Source organism: Lepidochelys olivacea (genome assembly GCF_965140295.1).
Source record: "Lepidochelys olivacea isolate rLepOli2 genome assembly, chromosome: 5".
NCBI lineage: Eukaryota > Metazoa > Chordata > Testudines > Cheloniidae > Lepidochelys > Lepidochelys olivacea.
In genome coordinates, this window is record NC_140415.1 from 81,211,120 (window position 1) to 81,232,309 (window position 21,190).

A 21,190-nucleotide genomic window follows, 5' to 3' on the forward strand; every position below is an offset into this window, starting at 1 on the left:
AATGATCTACTAATTCATTATGTATGCAAAGTCCCCCTTACAAAATTAATTAATAGGGCCAAATTTAGCTCGGGGGTAAATAAAAAGTAACTCACTCTTTAGTTACACCAGTGTAACTTTAGTGCAGAATTTGGGGTTAATTTGCTCCTTCCAAATGAAAAGGAAATAACCCTGTAACTGAGTCCTTTTTTGGGAACTGCTTTATGAAATATTTTTGACTCGGAAGATTATTGCAATCTGTGAGAGACTTTTTCACACATTTTGCATTTTTCTTATTAGAAAAAAATATTTTCTCTCAGGTTTTCACTACCAAACAAGAAATAGAAGAGAATGCTTTTTAATGGGTTTTTATGATAAATAGAATGCCCATTTGTAGAACTCACCTTAAAAACATTTTTAATAATCCAAGATTAGTATAAGATGCACTTCAAATAAAACTAAATGTAGCACAATTTCCTTCTTGTAATGCCATCTCCTTTGAGTCAGTAAAATAAAATATTCAGGACTGGTTCCTGTCCAGATACCCACAGAAATAATACTGTTAAAATAAAGCACTCTGAAATTTGTTTTTGCATTGTTAATTATCATAGTTTTAATATTTTTAAACAATAATAAAAAAGGAGGGCTTGCATCATTGACAAGGCAGGTATTAACATGAGTTTGTAGAATTCCATACAGTATCTGCTAAATAAACATGTTTGGCAGCTTAGCAAATATCATATGATTGCAGCATCCATGATTTGAATTAAAACAATGATTTCTTCGTCTGTAAAGAGTTTGTAAATTGGAATAGCACTGTACCAGGTTCTGGATGGAATCAGAGCCCATGGATTTAAGAAAGTCTATTTAGTGCATGACTCCAGTGCAGAACTGCCAAAATCAAACGATTGTCTCCTTTGAGTTCCTTTTGACTGAATGAAGGCCCAGCAATGACTGCTGGTTAGAAGGAACGCTGACAGATTTTGGAATTAGGAGTATCACCCTCTGATTGGTCCGACGCCATTCATTGTATAATCTACAGTGGTACCTAAATGACACCTGGTGGAAGATCAGGAGAGAACAGATTATACATTTTAAAAATACTTGGTGTCCTAGAATGAAATAAACTAGAAACAAGAAATAAACACCCTCAGGGAAAATTAGAAGCCAGCTTGGGGGTCTGCAAAAAATTTTAAATCAAAGTGGGTGTTGCTAAAATTTGAGACCTGCTGTTCTATCTGTAATGAATTGTACTGAATGCTAGTATGTTTATTTTCAGCTCCCCTGTGCTACCCATCCCCATTCGCTGCTGTCTACTCATTCCCAACAAAGAACTCCCTGTTACTACTTTAATCCTCCCATGATACCCTACTATCCCTGCCTATCCTTTCCTGACCTCTATGGTCATGTATTACCAGCCTAATGGTTGGATAAAAACAGTAGCGAGAAGAAAATCTGAAGCTAGAGACCTTGCTTGCACAGACTGCATCACAAGTTTTCAGCAGCAGGGAAGTGCAGTTGCTCGGGACAAAACCTGGGCCAGAGTCCATTCCTATCTCCCCGCACAATCTTACAAACTAGTTAGCTCCCCTATCTGGGAAGAAGCCACTTCTGTAAGAGTTAAATTATTGGCAGCAACTTGGAAACAAATGAATCTGATATACAGCTTAATGCTGACAGTTGAGACACTGGTAGTAACTTCATTGTGAAGATCAGCAGGTAGCTCACAGGTAGGCACATACATAATGACTGAGGCTTATGCTCTTCTGCTTCTGTCCCCTCCACCCTTTTTTTCCCCCCAATTAATGTGTCAGACTCAAGACTCCACAGAAGATACAGTAGTTATGCGCCATGTTGCAGAACTGCCAGTTCTCACCATGGTAGCATGAGTATTTCATTTTAGGGAGCTGTTTGGGTTGTTTTTTTAAGTTGCTCAGGATCTCCAGAAAAGCTGGTGCTTGCTTATGACTTTCACCTGCATTAAAAAGGTCCACCTTTGTTTTCAGTGGAATTGAAACCAGACTGCTCTCAGGTGAGATGGCCAACGTTTCCCTTCATATTTTGCAAGAGGAAGTGGGGGTTGCAGTTGTAAAGATAGGTACTAGTACTCCATATTTTGAATGAGTTTGAAGCCAGATTAATGTCGGTACAGATGACCACTCTTATTCACTAGGTGTGGCCTAGGTCTGAGACTGTGAGGGGGAACATGTTACAAAGAATGAGACTGTTGCGGAGGTGGCGGGGGAGAGGGGAACTTGAAGGAAGGCTATGGGGATGAGGAATATATGAGAGCAGACTGGGAGTAGCAGGAGACTAGAGAGGAAGGCACAGGCAGAGGATTGAGTGGCTGCCAGGAAAAGGAAGGGAGCAGGTGAGTGACAGCAAAAAAAACATGGAGATAGAAAATGGCAGTAACTCACCCTAGGGATAAGGAGAGGTAAGTGGAGGTCCCCTCTGAGAAGAGAAGGAAAGGCCCACATTTTTGTGTCTATCCATTTTCAGCCAGAAATTATCAAACTGGGTTCCAAACATTATCTAAAGACCCACTGCAGTTTCAACTGGATGCAGAACACTTCACTTCCTGCCTTTACATACATGTTTAGCAATAACATTGTGATAAAAGCTATTGTGTTCCATCTCTCACACAGATGCACTAGCAGTAGTGAGAGAAGTGATTGTGGCGTAGATACTGACAGCTGTCAGCAGTTTTTGCACACACAATTACCTTATATGCATTAGCACTGAAGGCAATGGTATCAGACCCTTCATTTGTGAAGTGTATTGGTAATATATGACAATAATATAGTACTCTTGAGCCATGGGTGGGAACTGCCTGTGTACTGTTGACAGACACTTTATTTGTCATTGATTTTTATGCAACTGCACCACTTCTGTAGGTCATTGCTATCCAAGAGATATGGAGTGAATTGAGGACCCTATATCTGGAGGAGACACGCAGTCTGGGGGGAGGGAGGGACAGTAGGAAGGTACTGCTGTTTGTTTACACTGAGCTTGCAAAACATTCAGTCTATGGGCTGCGTAACTGTCAAAGGAAGCTACTCATGTCCTTACTCTAGGAGCTGCAAGTAAGCATCCAGGGCTGATTGCCAGGAGGATTTGGGGAATATAAATAACTCTTATTTTAAGTGATGCAAATGTCTCCTTCGAAGCTGTCTTGAGTTAGCTATCTCAATATAAAAATCCTAGGGGAGACAAGGCATACACAGTGTTTATCTCAGTATAGGTAATCAAGGTCAACCTTATATTCCCCCACCTGTGGTTTACCTCAACTAGCTACTATGTCTGCCTTCTCTCCACTAGGATTTTACACTGACTTAGTTATCTAGTGTAAAAACACAGCTTTTTGCAGTGGAGACATAGCCTATATCTCCATTTTCACTGAACACTTCAACGTGGAACTCCTGAGGTGCTACATAAAACGTATGATTTTACATCAATCGCTGGCATAGTAAGCATCTGTTTGTCTTTGGACTTGGATAGCAAGGGTTGGGGGGAATCCAGCTTCAAAGCTCACTTAAGTGCCTTGTGAACTCATTCAGATAGGCATTTACTTTTAATATTTTTAAACAGCAATTACATTGTTTTGCAAACTAGAGGATTAAAATAATGCTCTGATATACTCCCTATCCAATCCCACAGAAGTCAGGCACCACTCAGGATGTAAATCAAAGCAAAATTTGGCCCTAAATTCTTGGCTTAAATAGAAGGCTTCCAGACCCAAGATGCAGATCTTCCTACTCGAGAACACAAGTATTTTTTGTGTATAGGTCACAGAGATATTGACTAAATTTAGAGGAAAAGCAATAGTCTTTCTGGGACACTTTGGCTGTTAAATTTGCAAGGAAGCAATTTTACCCTATTCCTAAGAACCTCTCTACCAAAAAAGTATCTCCTGTTGTCAGTTCATTAAGCTCTTGGTTCACTGAGGTGTAGTGGTGTAAATAACCCATATGCCAGTTTTGGATTATAGAGAAAATTAAACTGATTTGTTGGAAGTAAACTGAAATTTTATTTTTTTTCCCCCAGAATCATAGAATCATAGAATATCAGGGTTGGAAGGGACCCCAGAAGGTCATCTAGTCCAACCCCCTGCTTGAAGCAGGACCAATTCCCAGTTAAATCATCCCAGCCAGGGCTTTGTCAAGCCTGACCTTAAAAACCTCTAAGGAAGGAGATTCTACCACCTCCCTAGGTAACGCATTCGAGTGTTTCACCACCCTCTTAGTGAAAACGTTTTTCCTAATATCCAATCTAAACCTCTCCCACTGCAACTTGAGACCATTACTCCTCGTTCTGTCATCTGCTACCATTGAGAACAGTCTAGAGCCATCCTCTTTGGAACCCCCTTTCAGGTAGTTGAAAGCAGCTATCAAATCCCCCCTCATTCTTCTCTTCTGCAGGCTAAACAATCCCAGCTCCCTCAGCCTCTCCTCATAACTCATGTGTTCCAGTCCCCTAATCATTTTTATTGCCCTTCACTGGACTCTCTCCAATTTATCCACATCCTTCTTGAAGTGTGGGGCCCAAAACTGGACACAGTACTCCAGATGAGGCCTCACCAATGTCAAATAGAGGGGAACGATCACGTCCCTCGATCTGCTCGCTATGCCCCTACTTATACATCCCAAAATGCCACTGGCCTTCTTGGCAACAAGGGCACACTGCTGACTCATATCCAGCTTCTCGTCCACTGTCACCCCTAGGTTCTTTTCCGCAGAACTGCTGCCTAGCCATTCGGTCCCTAGTCTGTAGCTGTGCATTGGGTTCTTCTGTCCTAAGTGCAGGACCCTGCACTTATCCTTATTGAACCTCCTCAGAATCCCAAGGAGCATCACTGTGCTGCACATATACTTTATCCTGCACTGATAAGAATATTCCCTCCATGGCTCTCTAACAGAGCAGTGCAGATTCTCCTATGTTCCTGTCTTTCAGATTAGAATGGATCTGCTGATGGTGCTTTCTTTTCTGTTAACACGAAGATTTGCAATATAGTGCTCTACAGAGGTGCATGGTACTCTGTAGCGAGAGTAAAGATAAGAGGGCCAAAATTTTTCAAAAGTGATGTGATTTTTGTGTTGTGTTTTCAGCTTCACACACTTGGGATGGGCTTGATTTTCAGAAGCTGAGTGGCCAATACCATCTGAAAGTCAAGCCCTTTTTAAGGCGCTTTAGTTAGGCAGCCAAAATCATAGTTGCTTTTAAAATCTTGGCCTTTCCAGAGGAACTTACTGTCTTGCTAATAAAAGTATTCTAAAATGCTTTGCAGATAGACAGAGCCTTTCAGCTAAGCATGTCAAGCCACCTTACAAAACTATTTGTCTTACACCCTGTCTGGTACAGAAACATTACAGCCATAGTCTAGATGGGGAAAACTGAGGCACACAGCACTTAAGTGATGTGCTCAAACTCTTCTGTGTAGCAGTGCTGCACTAAGATCCCAGTCCTGGCTACTTGGCTTCCTTCTTCTAACCACTTAATTTACTTCCTCCTAAATGGGAGTGGTTGCTGTTCTGTAAGCTGAAATACTTTGCCTCCCTCACACATCTACCTCCTGCTGCCCTGAGTAATATAGTAGAAATGGATGTGGATTTTTCCCCCCTTCCTTCTCTTCCCCCACCCCAGTAGAAAAACTACAACTAGGGGGCCATGGTGCAATGAAGGTGGTATATTTTAGTTAAACTGATTGAGCTAGGTATTGATATCAGGCTCATCACCACACTATCTAAGCACCTACCCAAACTTTGAAAGAGACACACACACGCTTCTTTCCATACCCCTAAAGGAGAAACCCTTTTTTAAAACAAGTGATTTTTAAATGTTATTGGTAAGAATAGCCCTACCCAAGTCGTTTTTAGTAGCTGCAGTTAATTGTTGCAGTAGTTATTTAATGGGCATCCCCAAGAGTCCATGCACCAAGAATAATGAAATCTAATTCTTCAGCCAAACTATTTTGTAGCCAACCCCTACTACTATTTCTGAAATTAAGAAACAAATCAGGCCCCAGTTGGGCTTTCAAGGTGACTTGGATGTATAGTACAGAAGTATCTTAGTGATCATTTGAAATCTACGAGCTCTGTAAGGTGGCCTGAGAAGTAGCATCAAATACAAAAACACTTTGCTGCCTAATTTTGAGTGTGCTTCCAGCCTAGTGTGTTTACACACTGAAGAATTAAGCCACACTTACCAGAGGGAAATGTTACCTGTTTCCTTTGGTGAGTTGCTGCAAAGAGCAGCACTGAGGGAGAAGGGAGAAACTGCAGACATTTTGGGCAACATTTCTGAGCTGCCTGTGTTTTCTTGGGAGAGCTCCCACATTGGCCCGCAATCTTGAGAATCGGTAACACGGCTGCCAATACCACAAATGGAATGAATGTTGCCCAGAGCTATTGCTTGCTTCAGGTTGCCTGCAGCCTCAGTGATGCAACATGGTGTTGTCTTAGGGCTTGTTGGCTGCACTGGAGTTTTTTAGCACGAGTGTGGATGCACTGCACTGGGGTGGTTCAGCCACCTTCTAGCACAGCCAAACTCATGCATTCTGTTCCCATTTGGAGGGATATCACAAGAGCTCAAAATGGGGCTATTTTTTATATAAATGAATGCTTAGATTCTGGAGCACCATCCTGCAGCAAGGTGTGGATTCCGTGGCGGATTCCGTGGCAAATTCCATGGCAGAATACATGGGGCCTAGAGAAGCAGGGATCTGAAAAATATTCTACTAAGATTAAATTTTTACACAAACTCAGCACTTTGAAAAGTATGTGTATGCATAATAGCAGTCAGAAGTCAAATTAGAAGACCATGCTTGTGCCACTGCCAAGTGGCCGCCATTTTTAGGATACAAGGATCCCTCTTAAATCTCCCTCTTCTCTTCCCCATGCAGTCAATAGTCGTTCACACCTACAACATCTGTCTTGAACTCTTCTCCCCTCAGGCTTGCTTGTTCCCTCCTGCCATCTCCTGTGGTGCACTGAGTCAGTTATTACCAAATACCAAAGGCAAAGTACCTTTAAGGAAGAGTTCTGCACAGTTTAATTGGGATGAAACCTATAGGGTCCCCTTCAGCCATTACTCTAAAAAATCCTATAAAAGGTAATAGAATATGACACACCCTACCACATGATAGTTAAATTAACAGTACTTACTAGTGTCCAAAAGAGGTAAATAGTGAAGAGTGCGACAGTGAGTGCAATGAGGCCAACAGCTTCTAGCCTACTACTAAAGTGCAGATGGTCCACCGCTCCCCGCAGACACAACCAGCCAGAGATGGTCGCCAGTGGAGTTATAAACAAGAAGCACACCATGTCTCCAAACAGAGTCCGTTTCTCATGCTGTGGGCCTGGGTTTCTTAGCCACTGCAAAAGGGAATTGAAACAAAAGAAGTGTCAGTAAAATCTTGTTAGAATGGCATAGAAATAAGGCTGTGGTGGCAACAGTTTTTATGGCATCTAGCTACCACATCTTGGAGAGGCAGATTTACTATAGCGACAGAAGAACCCCTTCCATCACTGTAATGTCTACACTACTACAGTGCTAGATCAGTGCAGTATTTCTAATGTAGATACACCCGTAATGTCCTAGGACTAGTCTATACTAGCAAATTAGATAGACACAGCTATGTCGCTCGGGGGTGTGAAAAATCCACACCCCTGAGCTGCACAGTTAAGATGACCTAAATCCCCACGTAAATAGCACTAAATCAGCAAAAGAAGTCTAGCTACCACCACCTGGGACTGTGGATTATCTACACCGATGGGAGAACCTCTCCTATTGGTGTAGGTAGTGTCGACACGAAAGCACAACAGGTGTCCCGCTGCAGCATTTCAAATGTAGACAAGCTCCTAATCTCAAGGTCACTTAAGCATTAAAATGTTGAGATGTAGTTTGTATAAAAGATATTATAAAATAAGAGGCTATAACTTTACATTCAAACAGCTCCAGATTACGTTTTGGTTGCTTCTAGAAATGACTGATTATAACCTTCATCTTGTTCAATTTCCTGTAATCAGAAACCATAAGGATAATGCGGGAAACTGAAGGGAACAGGAGTGGGGGGTTCTCCTTTTAAAGGTGCCTATTGAAAAATTTTTGCAAAAATTGTTTGTTTAAAAGGTTACCTACAATGAGAGTTGCTGAGCATCTGCAACTCCCATTGGTCTCAGTGGTACTGCAGATGTTCGCCACCTCTCCAAGTAAGGGCCTAAAATGGTAAATTCTTTTTATTTCAACCCTGTGGTCTAAAGGTATGTCTACGCTGCAGTTCTATACCTGTGGCTGGCCCATGCGAGCTGACTAAGGCTTGAGGGGCTGTTTAATTGCGATGCAGATGTTTGGGTTTGGGCTTCAGCCTAAGCTTTGGGACCCTCCCACCTTGCAGGGTTCTACGGCCTGGGTTCCAGCCTGAATCTGTCTACACTGAATTTAAACAGCCCCTTAGGCCAAGCCCCACGAGCCTTAGGCCACTCATGGGTTTTTAACTGCAGTGTAGATATACCCCTACTGTCTGCAGTTAACCATGCTGTGAGGGGCATTCAGCACATAATTTCAAACTCTGCTTCAGGTTAGGCCTTCCCCTCCCTAAGATGTGGTGATACTGGCATGCGCCATACTGGGACATTCCATCAAAGCAGGGTGTGGCTGGCTGTGGTGCTGGCATTTGGAGAGGAGGCCTATTCTGAAGAAGGATGGGGGCCGCAGGGGCACACGCACTCACTTCACAGTGTTTGCTCTGTGCAGTGTAATTTTTGTAAGGTATAAAACGCCTACACTTCAAGCGAAGGCAAGCTCCATGGGGATGTTAGGAGGGTTAGTGAGGAAAAGATAGAGTAGGTTGTGCTTTGCATATAGGCTCACACACTTTATGGCCAGAAAGGTCACCTTGATCATCAAGTCAGACTTCCTGTACATTGCAGGACACAGAACCTCACCCACCCATTCCTGTAATAGACCCCTAGTCTCTGGCTGAGTTACTGAAGTCCTCGAATCATGGTTTAAATATTTCAAGTTACAGAGAATCCACCCTTTACACTAGTTTTAACCTGCAAGTGACCCGTGCCCCATGCTGCAGAGGAAGGCGAACCCCCCCCCCAGGGTCTCAGCCAATCTGAGCTGGGGGAAGATTCCTTCATAACCCCAAATATGGTGACCAGTTAAACCCTAAGCATGTGGGCAAGACCCTCCAGCCAGACACCTGGGGAAGAATTATCTGTAATAACTCAGAGCCCTCCCCCTCTAGTGTCCCATCAGCAGCCATTAGGGATATTTGCTACTAGCAGTCGCAGATCAGCTACACACCATTGTAGGGAGTCTCACCATACCAACCGCTCCATAAACTTATCAAGCACAGTCTTGAAGTCACTTAGGGTTTTTGCCTCCATATGTTAATGCAGGAGTCGGCAAACCTTCAGAAGTGGTGTGCCGAGTCTTCATTTATTCCCTCTAATTTAAGGCTTCCTGTGCCAGTAATACATTTTAAAGTTTTTAGAAGGTCTCTTGCTATAACTCTATAATACTGTATGTAACTAAACTAGTGTTGTATGTAAAGTAAATAAGGTTTTTAAAACATTTAAGAAGCTTCATTTAAAATTAAATTAAAATGCAGGTGGCCAGGAGCCGGGCAGGGTGAGTGCCCCTGAAAATCAGCTTGTGTGCCACCTTTGACACGCTTGCCATAGGTTGCCTACCCCTGTGTTAATGACACCCAGCTCTATGGCTCCATCTTATCTGACCCAGCTGGTCCAGTGGGACAAATAGCAAAGATTGACTCAAACTGGGTATTGGATGAAGAGAATATGGACAGGGCAATTATTAATTTAGCAAGGACATTCCAGGGGTTAGGTTAGAAGCAGGTCTTATAGCGTAAATGCTTTATATTTCAGAAGCTGGTTCTGAACTATGAAGCCAAAACTGCAAATGTATAATCCACTGTAGTGGCTGCATGAATTCAGTCACTGCACTTTTCCTCCCAATGTAGCACACCCTTGTTCCTAAATATGCTTCTGTTTCGAATCTAGTTTTCAGTCTTTTGTTTTGGAAACGTGCGCTGTCAACCTACTTTACAGCTCAAAAGTCGAGCCAGCAAATTCTTTCATGAAACTGAAACCTGCACAATGATGCCAGCAAAGTGCTGAGTGGACTATTTGACCCTGAGGTATAGAGGTGCTAGTGTGCTGTGAAAGACTGAGATGCAGGGCCAGATGGTACTGTCAGCTCTGCGCTGCAGCGCTTGATTTGCGCTTTTAAAAAATAAGATTCAATAAGTCTCAATGGTTTCTACAGTAAATTAAGGATGGTAGATATTCCCACCCTTGAAAAGGGAGAGATTCCACGGAAATGGTCATGCTTGAACCGAAATATTTGTTTAGTTCAAAGAAATATTCACACTTTTAGCTGTAGATCTCAAAGTGGGCATGCATTACTAGCCCCAATTTACTAAGGGCTTGTCTCCACTGGCACTTTACAGCGCTGCAACTTTCTCGCTCAGGGGTGTGAAAAATCACCCCACTGAGCAAGCAAGTTTCAGCGCCCTAAAGCGCCAGTGGAGACAATGCACCAGTGCAGGGAGCCACGCCTCCCAGGAGATGTGTTTTTAAGGGCGCTGGGAGAGCTCTCTCCCAGCGCTCTGCCGTGACTACAGCAGCACTGCCGTGGCCACTCTCGGTGCCAGTGTAGGCTAGCCCTAAGTCACAGAGAGACTAAATGGCTTGCCTAATGAGTCCATGCAAACTCAGGAATAGAACACACAACCCCAACTCTGCCCGCTGTGCAATCCAACATTAGATCACAGCTGCCACAAGAAACTAAAGTCAATTTCCAGACACAATTGTTAAAAGATTTTTTTAGTGTGCTCTGGTCATAAGAAAAAAATTTTTTTTGCAGTGGCAATGTCACAAATTTAATCTAGGATAGCATTTCTCAAACTCGGGGTCCGCAAGGGTACTCCAGGGGGTCTGTTGGCCCAGCTGATCAACTGGTCCCCATCCCTCCCTCCCTGTGCCTCCTGCATGCTGGGGAATAGCTTAGCTGTTCAGCGGCGTGAAGGAGGTGCTGGAGCGGGAACAGGGCACGCTCTGAGGGGACAGAAAGAGGAGGGGGCAGGGGTGGACTGGGAGCAGGAAGAGGTGGGGTGGTGATGGGGCCTTGGGCTGAGTGGAGGGGTTTGGGGTCTGCAACATTTTTTAAATCAAAATGGGGGTCCCTGGGTTGCTAAAGTTTGAGAACCACTGATCTAGGATATTATATACTGGTAACAAAAGTTCAGCAGGGCAAAGGACTGCCCGAATGATATGTAAACACAGAATTATAAAGCACTTAGATGGATATGATAGGACCAAACCGGGATGGCTTCCATAAAGGAAACACATGCACCTCTAATTCTAGTAGAATTCTTGGAGTTTGTCAGCAAAATATTAAAGAAGCAGCGGATATGATACCGACTTTCAAAAAGCCTTTGTCCAAGTCCTTCCCAGGAGATTATTAAGGAAACTAGGTTTCAGAGTAGCAGCTGTGTTAGTCTGTATTCGCAAAAGAAAAGGAGTACTTGTGGCACCTTTTGTTAGTCTCTAAGGTGCCACAAGTACTCCTTTTCTTTTAAGGAAACTAGGTAGTCATGGGGGGAGAGGTAAAGAACTTTCATAGAACCAGCCTAGAAACAAAACATAAATCAGGAATAAATGGTCAGTTTTTAGCCAGGCAAAAGATTAAGAGTAAGGTGCCCCAACTTCAGTACTAGGACGCGTGTTGTTTAATATAGTTATTAATTATCTGAAAACAGTGAAGTGGCAAAATCTGCAAATGACGCAAAATAATGTAGGTTTGTAAAGACTAGAAGAGATTATGTGGAGCTTTAGAAGATCCTAAGGAGGCCAGGTGAATGAGTAGCATGATAGCACATGCAAATGCAATGTTGACAGATGCATAGCAGTGCAGACTGGAAGGAATCAGTTGAAATATTTGTACACATTACTGAGTTCCAAAGTAACTGAAACCACTCAAGAAAAAAAGACCAGGAGTCCATGTGGACAATTCGATGAAAACTTCTGCTCAATGTGCAATGACAAATTATAGAAGCAAACAAACAGGCTATATAAAGAATGGGTTAGAAAATAATACTGAAAATATCAGAGTGTAGTTTAATAAATCAAGTCTTCATTGGCATACAGTTCTCAATTCTGGTCACCCTATCTCAAAAAAGATATAGCTGAAATAGAAGAGGTCCAGAGACGTGCAACAAAAATGATCAGAAGCCTGGAGAGACGTCCAGATGAAGAGAGACTAGGAATGCTGGAATTGTGTAGAAAGGGAAAAAGTCAGAGGGTATAAGATAGAAATACAGAAAATAATGAATGTTAGAGAGAAGGTAATTGGGTGCTCTCATTTACCCGTTCATATACGAGAACCAGGGGATATCCAAGGAAAATAATACATAAATTAAATTAAAAAAATAAAGAGGAATTTTTTTTCATACAACACACAATTAGCTTATGGAACTTCAGTGCCACAAACTATATTTGAGTCAAACAGCCTAGTAAGATTCAGAAAAAAATATAACATTTACATGGAAATTGAAAACATCCTCTATTATAGTAAAGAAGAGCTATATTTTTTTCTTTTTTTAGAAGGGAGCTAAAGCCTCATGCTTTAGATCATATGCCAACCACTAACTGACAAGGTTTAGGAAGGCATTTTGCCATGGGAAGGTTATTTAATAATTGCCCACTTCAGGATTTCCTGTACCTTCCTATAAACCACCTGGTTCTGGCTGCTCTCAGAGACAGGATACCAGATTAGACAGACCACCACTCTATTGTGCTACTGCAGCACCTACAGTCTTATGCCCGCAGTGACACATGTAAAAGTTCTTAGGCAGCACAGGTGTAAGTGATTAGAATGTACTAATCAATTCAGCTGATGCACAAGAAGGACCAGAATCCAACCCACTTCCTCATATCTCCACTGTGCAAAGAGGAGCGAACAGTAGTAAACATTTATATCCCATCAGTAGGCATGCTGACAGACTGACAACACTCAGGGATCTTTTGTGTATGAATGTGCCATTTTTCCAGTGTTACTTTTCAAAGCAGAGTTGAATTTTAAGTTGTCATCTACCTTGCCAGGGTATGTCTACACTACCCGCCGGATCAGCGGGCAGTAATTGATCCAGCGCAGATCGATTTATCGTGTCTAGTCTAGACACAATAAATCGACCCCTGAGCGCTCTCCCATCGACTCCTGTACTCCAGCTCTGCGAGAGGTGCAGCAGTCAACTCACTGCAGTACGTCGATCTAAGTACATCGACTTCAGCTACGTTATTCACGTAGCTAAAGCTGCATAACTTAGATCGATACTCCCCCCCGCCCAGTGTAAACCAGGGCTATGTCATCTTCAAAGCTGTTCAATTAACATAGACTTGACTGGCTTCATGTGACTCCACATATTTCAAGTAATTTAAATATCCAAATACAAACTCCAGCACCCACGAATCTGTGGATTTGTGACACTCCTGGAGGACTTTATGTCTACAAGCCAATTAATGGATTACAATGAGACAAATCTCTGACTAGCATAATTTTGCTCCAAAACAATCCCTGGTATTTAAAAGGAAAACTTCACACACACACAGGTAGCGATATGAAATTTCCAAAGATCCCCTTTCCACATAAATATTCTGAGAAATGATTTGACCTCATCAAATAATTTGAAACTTCAGACTCCTGAGCTGAGCAAATGGGCAAAGTTTCCTCTTAATTGGTTTACTTCATCATGTCAGAGCAAACATTACAAAACACAGAACTGTGTTCCTGAAATGTAAGATTGGGCTTTAGGCATTTTGTGGTATGTCTCATGATCATGAAGTCCTACACTTAGGAAAAGGAAATAAGCAGAAACTGGAGACAGATATCTGGAAGTAGCGTCTTAGGCATACTTTGGTGGGGGGGAGGGCAACAGCAAACTAAATAAATACAGCTGCTAGCAGAAAGAGCATTGGTAGTAGCCTCTCCAGAGTTAAGGCCTCCCACTGGGCAAACATTTACTCACATGCTTAGCTTCAATTAGATGACTTGGCTAAAGTTAAGTACATGCCTAAGTGTTTTCAGGATCAGGGCCTAAGGTTGCAGCCAGCTTCCATTATAAAGCTCTATTTTGGTTCCCCTATAACTTTGGCTTGGAAAATTGCCAGACTAACTCTGGAGGCAAAGAAGATTCTACAACCTTCAAGGAAAATCCACCAAGCTGTTTTTGAGTTACAGGTACTTAAATAATGACAGGTTTCAGAGTAACAGCCGTGTTAGTCTGTATTTGCAAAAAGAAAAGGAGTACTTGTGGCACCTTAGAGACTAACCAATTTATTTGAGCATGAGCTTTCTGTAGCTCACGAAAGCTCATGCTAAAATAAATTGGTTAGTCTCTAAGGTGCCACAAGTACTCCTTTTCTTTTTGCAGGTACTTAAATAGCTACCCTGATGTGAATTTTTGCCTGTTTTTCCTGATACTTGTTTCCCCTCAGCTAAAAAGCAGCAAACCTTCCAAGCAGCTCATGCTCCTTGAAAGCTGAGATACCAGCTATACTTGTAGAAAACAGATTGTAATCAGGCAAAGTTAACAATTTTCTGTTGTAGTTAGTCCCTCCTTTTGTTGCGGTCAATGGGAAGTGTTTTGCTTTTGATGTAAAGATTGACACTATGTAGATCTGTGAACCTGTTACTGTCAATGGGATTGTTTCACTTTAGGAAGTGTGTAGATGACAACTAACAAACAGGTTCCTTTAACGCAGTTGATAGAGGGCCTGTGCTTCTGGAGGTAGAGGGTAAGGGTTTCAAGGCTTTGCAGCTGGATGTAGTTTTATTATGGCAAAGCAATAGCCTGTTCAAATATAAGTTTGTAACTATATGTCTATTATAAGGCTGTGCTTCAGCTTTCTTTTAAGTGCTAGTATCCAATCCCCCACACGCCATTTAAAAAAACCTCATGCATTCATATATTTAGGTTTGCCTCATTCCCAGTGAGAATGTTTTCTGAGTATTTGGAGGGAGCTGAGTAAGAATACTGTGGAGTTACAAGACAATGTAATCACTAAAAATGTCTCCTTTTGGAAATATTTGCAAAGTATCTGTTTATTTGTGCCTGTCTGCCCAATTAAATTACAGCACAAAAAAGGACACATTGGTAAATTCTGACATTGGATCAAGCAGGAGGCAGTTTTAAGGGAAGGAAGAATAAAATAATGATGAAACTGCTTTTTATTTGAAAACTGGACTGGATTCTCTGTAGATGAAGTTGATGGCGTCTAACCAAGGTAATAGAGCATATTTTCATTGATGAATTGCAAAAAAAAACTAGGGCTACTTCCCTAAAGGGGAAATACACTCCATTTGCATTTCTTCTCAATTGATGAGAATGGTTTTTTTTATTATCTGGGCAGTGTAAGATCTGATGTCCTTTACTCTAGTTCATTTCTTTTCACGCCTGAGCCTTGTAAATGACACAGTGTTTTTGCATCTCCCTCTCTGGTAAGTATTCTGAGCCCTCCCTCCACCCAGGTTTTTCCTGTCTCATTCATATCCTCACACTCAAGTATTACAAGAGAGCCAGAAAGGGGTTGAGGAAAGTCAGAAGAGAAAAATGCTGTAACAGCAGACTTCTGTAATGAATACGAGAGTTATTTTTTTCTGTTGTTCCAAGTTGCCTGAGCCTCTGACTTGCTTAGGTTTCAGAGTAACAGCCGTATTAGTCTGTATTCGCAAAAAGAAAAGGAGTACTTGTGGCACCTTAGAGACTAACCAATTTATTTGAGCATAAGCTTTCGTGAGCTACAGCTCACTTCATCGGATGCATACTGTGGAAAGTGTAGAAGATCTTTTTATACACACAAAGCATGAAAAAATACCTCCTCCCACCCCACTCTCCTGCTGGTAATAGCTTATCTAAAGTGATCACTCTCCTTACAATGTGTATGATGATCAAGGTGGGCCACTTCCAGCACAAATCCAGGGTTTAACAAGAACATCTGAAGGGGGGGAGGGCAATAGGAAAAAACAAGGGGAAATAGGTTACCTTGCTTAGCCACTCCCAGTCTCTATTCAAGCCTAAGTTAATTGTATCCAATTTGCAAATGAATTCCAATTCAACAGTCTCTCACTGGATAAACAGACTCCAGTGAGAGACTGTTGAATTGGAATTCATTTGCAAATTGGATACAATTAACTTAGGCTTGAATAGAGACTGGGAGTGGCTAAGTCATTATGCAAGGTAACCTATTTCCCCTTGTTTTTTCCTATTGCCCTCCCCCCCCTTCAGATGTTCTTGTTAAACCCTGGATTTGTGCTGGAAGTGGCCCACCTTGACCATCATACACATTGTAAGGAGAGTGATCACTTTAGATAAGCTATTACAAGCAGGAGAGTGGGGTGCGCGGAGGTATTTTTTCATGCTTTGTGTGTATAAAAAGATCTTCTACACTTTCCACAGTATGCATCCGATGAAGTGAGCTGTAGCTCATGAAAGCTTATGCTCAGATAAATTGGTTAGTCTCTAAGGTGCCACAAGTACTCCTTTTCTTTTTCCCCATTGAGAGTGGCTAGTAAACGGTATACATACAACTTGAAGAGATTTAAAAAAATTTTTAAAAAGTTAGGGTGCTGAAGTGTTTATTACCTTAGCAGTCAATGAAAGCTGTATGTTAAGCTAGATTTCTCTTTATAATACTCGTTATAAATTAAGACTACTAATAAACTGCAATGCTGCTCAAAAAGATGCCTATCTGCCTTTGGCCCCAAGGGGCCATTCCCGCAGGTGGGGATGACTGGGACATAAAATCACCCCGCCACACCCTTTTCCTCTGTCATCTCTCTATGGCAGAGGAGTCTGGCGGGAGGGAAGGTGACAAAGCTGCTACAATGGCACTGTACCTCTCATTCTTTTTATTCAAGGGGAATTCTGAAGTGTCCAAAGCACCAGGTTTACAGCTGCTTTGCACTGCCTGTGTGGATTCAAGAATCAGGCCCCGGAGGTGAAATCCTGGTCCCATTGAAATGAAATGCAAAATTTCAATTGAGTTCACTGGGCCAGGATTTCAATCCCAGTGTCTTATTACTGCACAGTTACTTAGTACAGGTTAATCAGGGTTAGCTGTTGTACCCCTCTTTGCTTCTTAGCACACTGAGTCAATCTCTGTTTCAGGCAAATATATTAGTTGTCCATGATCACTTTTTCTCTAGCCAGTTTTTTCTGTGCTCCCTTTTCTTCTCTTTGAAAGGAGTTCAAATAATCTTGCAGCACATCCTTTATTCCCCTTAGAACTATGTAATGAAGTTATCTGCTCTCTTGCCCTAATGCTGTCTTGCCAAATACAGATTCTCTGACGTTTTTCAGAATGAATTGAATGCTGCTTGTTGTTGACTATGCATCTGAAACATTTTCCTTCTGGTCTTGAGAGTTATCCTTTTGCTAACTGTGTTAAACATCTCCTGGTGTTCCTCTGTTCCAGTAACTGAATACTAGCCTTCTGCTTCACTGAGCAGCAGAGAGATAAAATGGACAGAAAGAACCCCAAAGGATAAAAAGAGAGGGAGAGACTCAAAGCCCTGCACAGAAAGTCAATTCAGATTTCAGCACAAAGCTTCTAAAAGTTTTTAATTATTATGCAAACTCATCTTAATCCTTTCATGCCCAGAATTAGTTTTTTCCTATCACAAGCTCCATTGCTAATGATGGGCTGGCAGAGAAGAAGTTCACATCTATCCAATATTACTATGCTCATGTTATCTTTACTTGATTCTTCACTAGCCCACACTGTTTACTTTATGTTTCATTTTTTAAAATTAACACATCTAAAGTGCTATTTCAATTGGGCTGATTTAAAATATGGCAAGAACTTCTAAAGTCAACAGTCAAAGTGTAGTGTAAATTTAAATTCAAGAGGGAACATAGCAAATAGAACTGTAAATCAGAATACATCATTATCCAAATTTCTGTTGTTAAGATGAGATATACTTTGACTAGCATATTTTCCAGGGCTTTAAAGGCAATGCTACTCAGATCCATATGGTGCACACAAAATGCTTTTAAATTTCTAATCTCCCCATGTTTATGCACTAATGTATCTGCTTTCCTTGCACCCTCCTATAGTATTTGGATACATTTTCAGTATTTCATCTACTGCTGTTGCAATGATGGGCATTAAAATGACACAAGAGGAACAAGATGATGTTACATATCCTTAGTGTAACATAGCTGGAGATTGACTGAGCAGAAGAATCTTGATGCATTATACTTTTTGCTTAAATACAGTTAACAATCTGTTTGAGGTGGCTCCCTGTATTTTCTATTGGATTATTTTCTAATCTCAGTCTCTCTTCTAACTAAGGCTTCACTATCATAACATTATAATAGTTTGGTACAAACAATGCTAGTTCTTTGAACAGATGTCTCTGCCCAGGATGCTCCCTTGAATTATTAACTGTCTCTTGTGCTGATGGAAATACAGCATTGACTATTATGTAGGCAGGAGAAAAGTACACGAAATAAGAGAAAAATCTTACATGGGTCTGATCTAAATATCCGAAGGTGTTAAACTAAATCCTGGATGTTCTGCAGAGCAACATATAAAAGGGCACACTCATAGTGTGCTTGTCCAGTGAGCTGTAATTTAAAAAAGGTACAAAGAGGTTTCAGTGTAGCAAGATGAACTCTTATGTACTGCTATCCAGCAGCACTGCAAACATGCTGGGTCTTCGGCACTCTTTAAAAAGTTTTCTATACGATAAAACATCTTCAAAATACTTATCCATCATGTGACTTACTGTATATCTCATTAATTTTTATAACTGAAATGTGTGAAAACAGGCCCCAGTTTCAATGTGGCTAAAACCTTCACAGCCTATAGGGAACAAATGCCCTTTAAATTGTTCACACAATTCTTATCAAGCAGCTGGGTCTGTTTAAAGGAAAAAGAAATGAGGAAATCTAATCTCTCCCACCATGAAATATACCGCCATGCCTTTTTGATCCAAAAGGAAGATCAAAACATCATGTGAAGCTTTTCTTCTGAATTTCCATTTTCCAAATCCTATTTCTTAATAACTTATTGCACATTTCAGCTGACCCGATGGCTCTCTTCTAAATGTACTGCTCAACAAGCTAAGAGAGTCAAGCACAGAGCAGGAAATGGGGAGGAAGCACATACTTTAATGCCCCTACTGGATAGAAAGCCCTGTGGCTACGGCATTCACCTGAGAGGTGGCCAATCCCTATTCAAATCCCTTCTTTTTTCTAGGAGTAATGGGGACTTGAACCAGAGATCTCCCACATCCTGAGTGAGTACCCTAATCCCCTAGGCTAATGGTCATAAGGGAGGGTCTTCTGCCCTGGCTACTTTGTGTGAATTCTCCTGAGGGGCCTGATCCAATAGGCGCACTCAGAGGCAGCCAACAAGATTAGGCTCCCACACACCTACCTTCCCTAGTTCGTGAATCGCTCTGGGGCTTAGGCTGTAGATAAGCACCCAGGCATTTAGAGTAAGGCAACAGTGCACATGCCCAGAGGCAAGGGTGGATTGGGGGTGGGGCCTGGGGCAGAGCTGGGGGTTGAGTACCCCCAGCACATAGGAAAGTCAGCGCCTGTGGCACCAAGTGAATTTAGGGACCTATGTGGGTCAGTGGCTGCCAAGTGGGAGTTCTGCAGATCACAGTGGTACTGACAAGCGGGACTCGGGCACCTAAGGATCTCTGTGGATCACATCCTAAGTAAATTTACTTTTACTTTTGTTCCATTAGATGATGCATTTGTTTGAGATCCCTCCAGCTGGTCACAAAGTACATCAGATCCACTCACATCAACTATCACATAATGGATTTATTCCATGTCCAGAGTAATACTAGAGGTTTTTCAAGGTGAAGCCAATCAATCTTCTGACAAACAAGGGAATATCTGGTTTCTTTCTTTTTTTTAAAAAAAAGAAAATTTCTAACAAGACTGAAAAAATCTAGTGAATCCAACAGCTGTTCTGATCACACTGTTACAAATGCAGAGAAATCTTCTGGTGCTATAATAATAAACTACACATGGGAGCAATATGGCGGAATGAGCAGCTAAACCGCTTATTGCTCAGTTCACTTTAACCTGCCACCCCCAACTTCTCTAGGGTGTTAAGAGCTTGAGTGGTCTTCAAGGGTGTGAAACTTTCAGCTCAGACACAGTAAATATCTGTTTGTTTTTGTTTAAACCATTTCCCTTCCATGGTTAAGCAATATAACAGGCAGTGCTCAAGCTGGGAGAGGGATGAATAAGGAGGATATAATCCAGGCCCTTTTCTTAGTTCCTTTCTAAGAAAATGGTTTAACATTTCTTCTAATGGGAAGAAGATTCAATTTTTCTTTACAGAAAAATAATTAGGTTAGACTAGGTATGTGCACTGTTTTCAAGAAGCAATATATTAAACTTTAAGCTTTGTTTATACTCATGATAAAGATATGAATAGAAATAAAGATAACTTGTGATATTTTCTAGTTGGATTTGTCCTTTTTGCTCAAAAGCCAGATAATATTTTCCCTTTTATTACTTTGTTCCTTCCAACTTTAATTCATTGTGATCTTACACCAAAAAAGTGGTTTGAGATTAAATGAGGATTTAAACTATTTTAAAAAATGGTGCATTCATTATACCCTTTCCTTCACATCATTGTTGATCGCCCTATTAAAAACCTCTAAGGAGGTGGTAGTTAAAGATCAAGTAAACGGTAACTAACAATGTGTACCACTTTGAAATGTGCTTGGACCTGCTTCTCGGTTCTCCTTCAACTGAGAAACCAAAGACAATTTTTAAAAAAGGTTACTTTTTGTCAAAGAGAGAGAGAAAGAGAGGTCACTTCAGCATGGGAGATCAAACAGCTAGCCTCCCCCAGCTCTGAAAGAGTTAGATTTCGCTCTCAAGTTGTGCCTCATCATTAACTCTGAAAAATGTCACACTCCATTTGTACAATGAAAATTTCATGAGCAGTCATAGTGAGGACAAAGTTGAAACAGGTTGGACCCTAAAATCTAGCTGTTTGTTTCACACAGTCTCAAGGTCATTCATCTTGTTTCTTAGGAGGCAAATTCACAATGGTAGGGACCTCAAACCACAAACAGATCGATGTTGTTGCACCTTGCTTGATTCAGGATCAGAGTGGATTGATAAGAAAATGTCACCTTTTAT

At 41.5% G+C, this 21,190-nt stretch overlaps 1 protein-coding gene across 2 annotated transcripts in view; it reads right to left on the reverse strand.

The window, feature by feature from the left end:
• Nucleotides 1-600: 600 nt before the first annotated feature.
• MARCHF3 (membrane associated ring-CH-type finger 3) overlaps nucleotides 601-21,190 on the reverse strand; it is a 96,407-nt gene continuing 75,817 nt past the window's right edge. Inside the window, exons 5-6 of one of the 2 annotated variants that reach the window (XM_084628873.1) lie at nucleotides 7,143-7,352; nucleotides 601-1,038 (exon numbers count right to left, since the gene is read on the reverse strand). In XM_084628873.1, the coding sequence (XP_084484999.1) occupies nucleotides 880-1,038; nucleotides 7,143-7,352 (369 nt within the window). In that variant the 3' untranslated portion in view covers nucleotides 601-879. The remainder of the gene's footprint in view (nucleotides 1,039-7,142; nucleotides 7,353-21,190) is intronic. The other variant, XM_084628872.1, reaches the window with a different exon arrangement.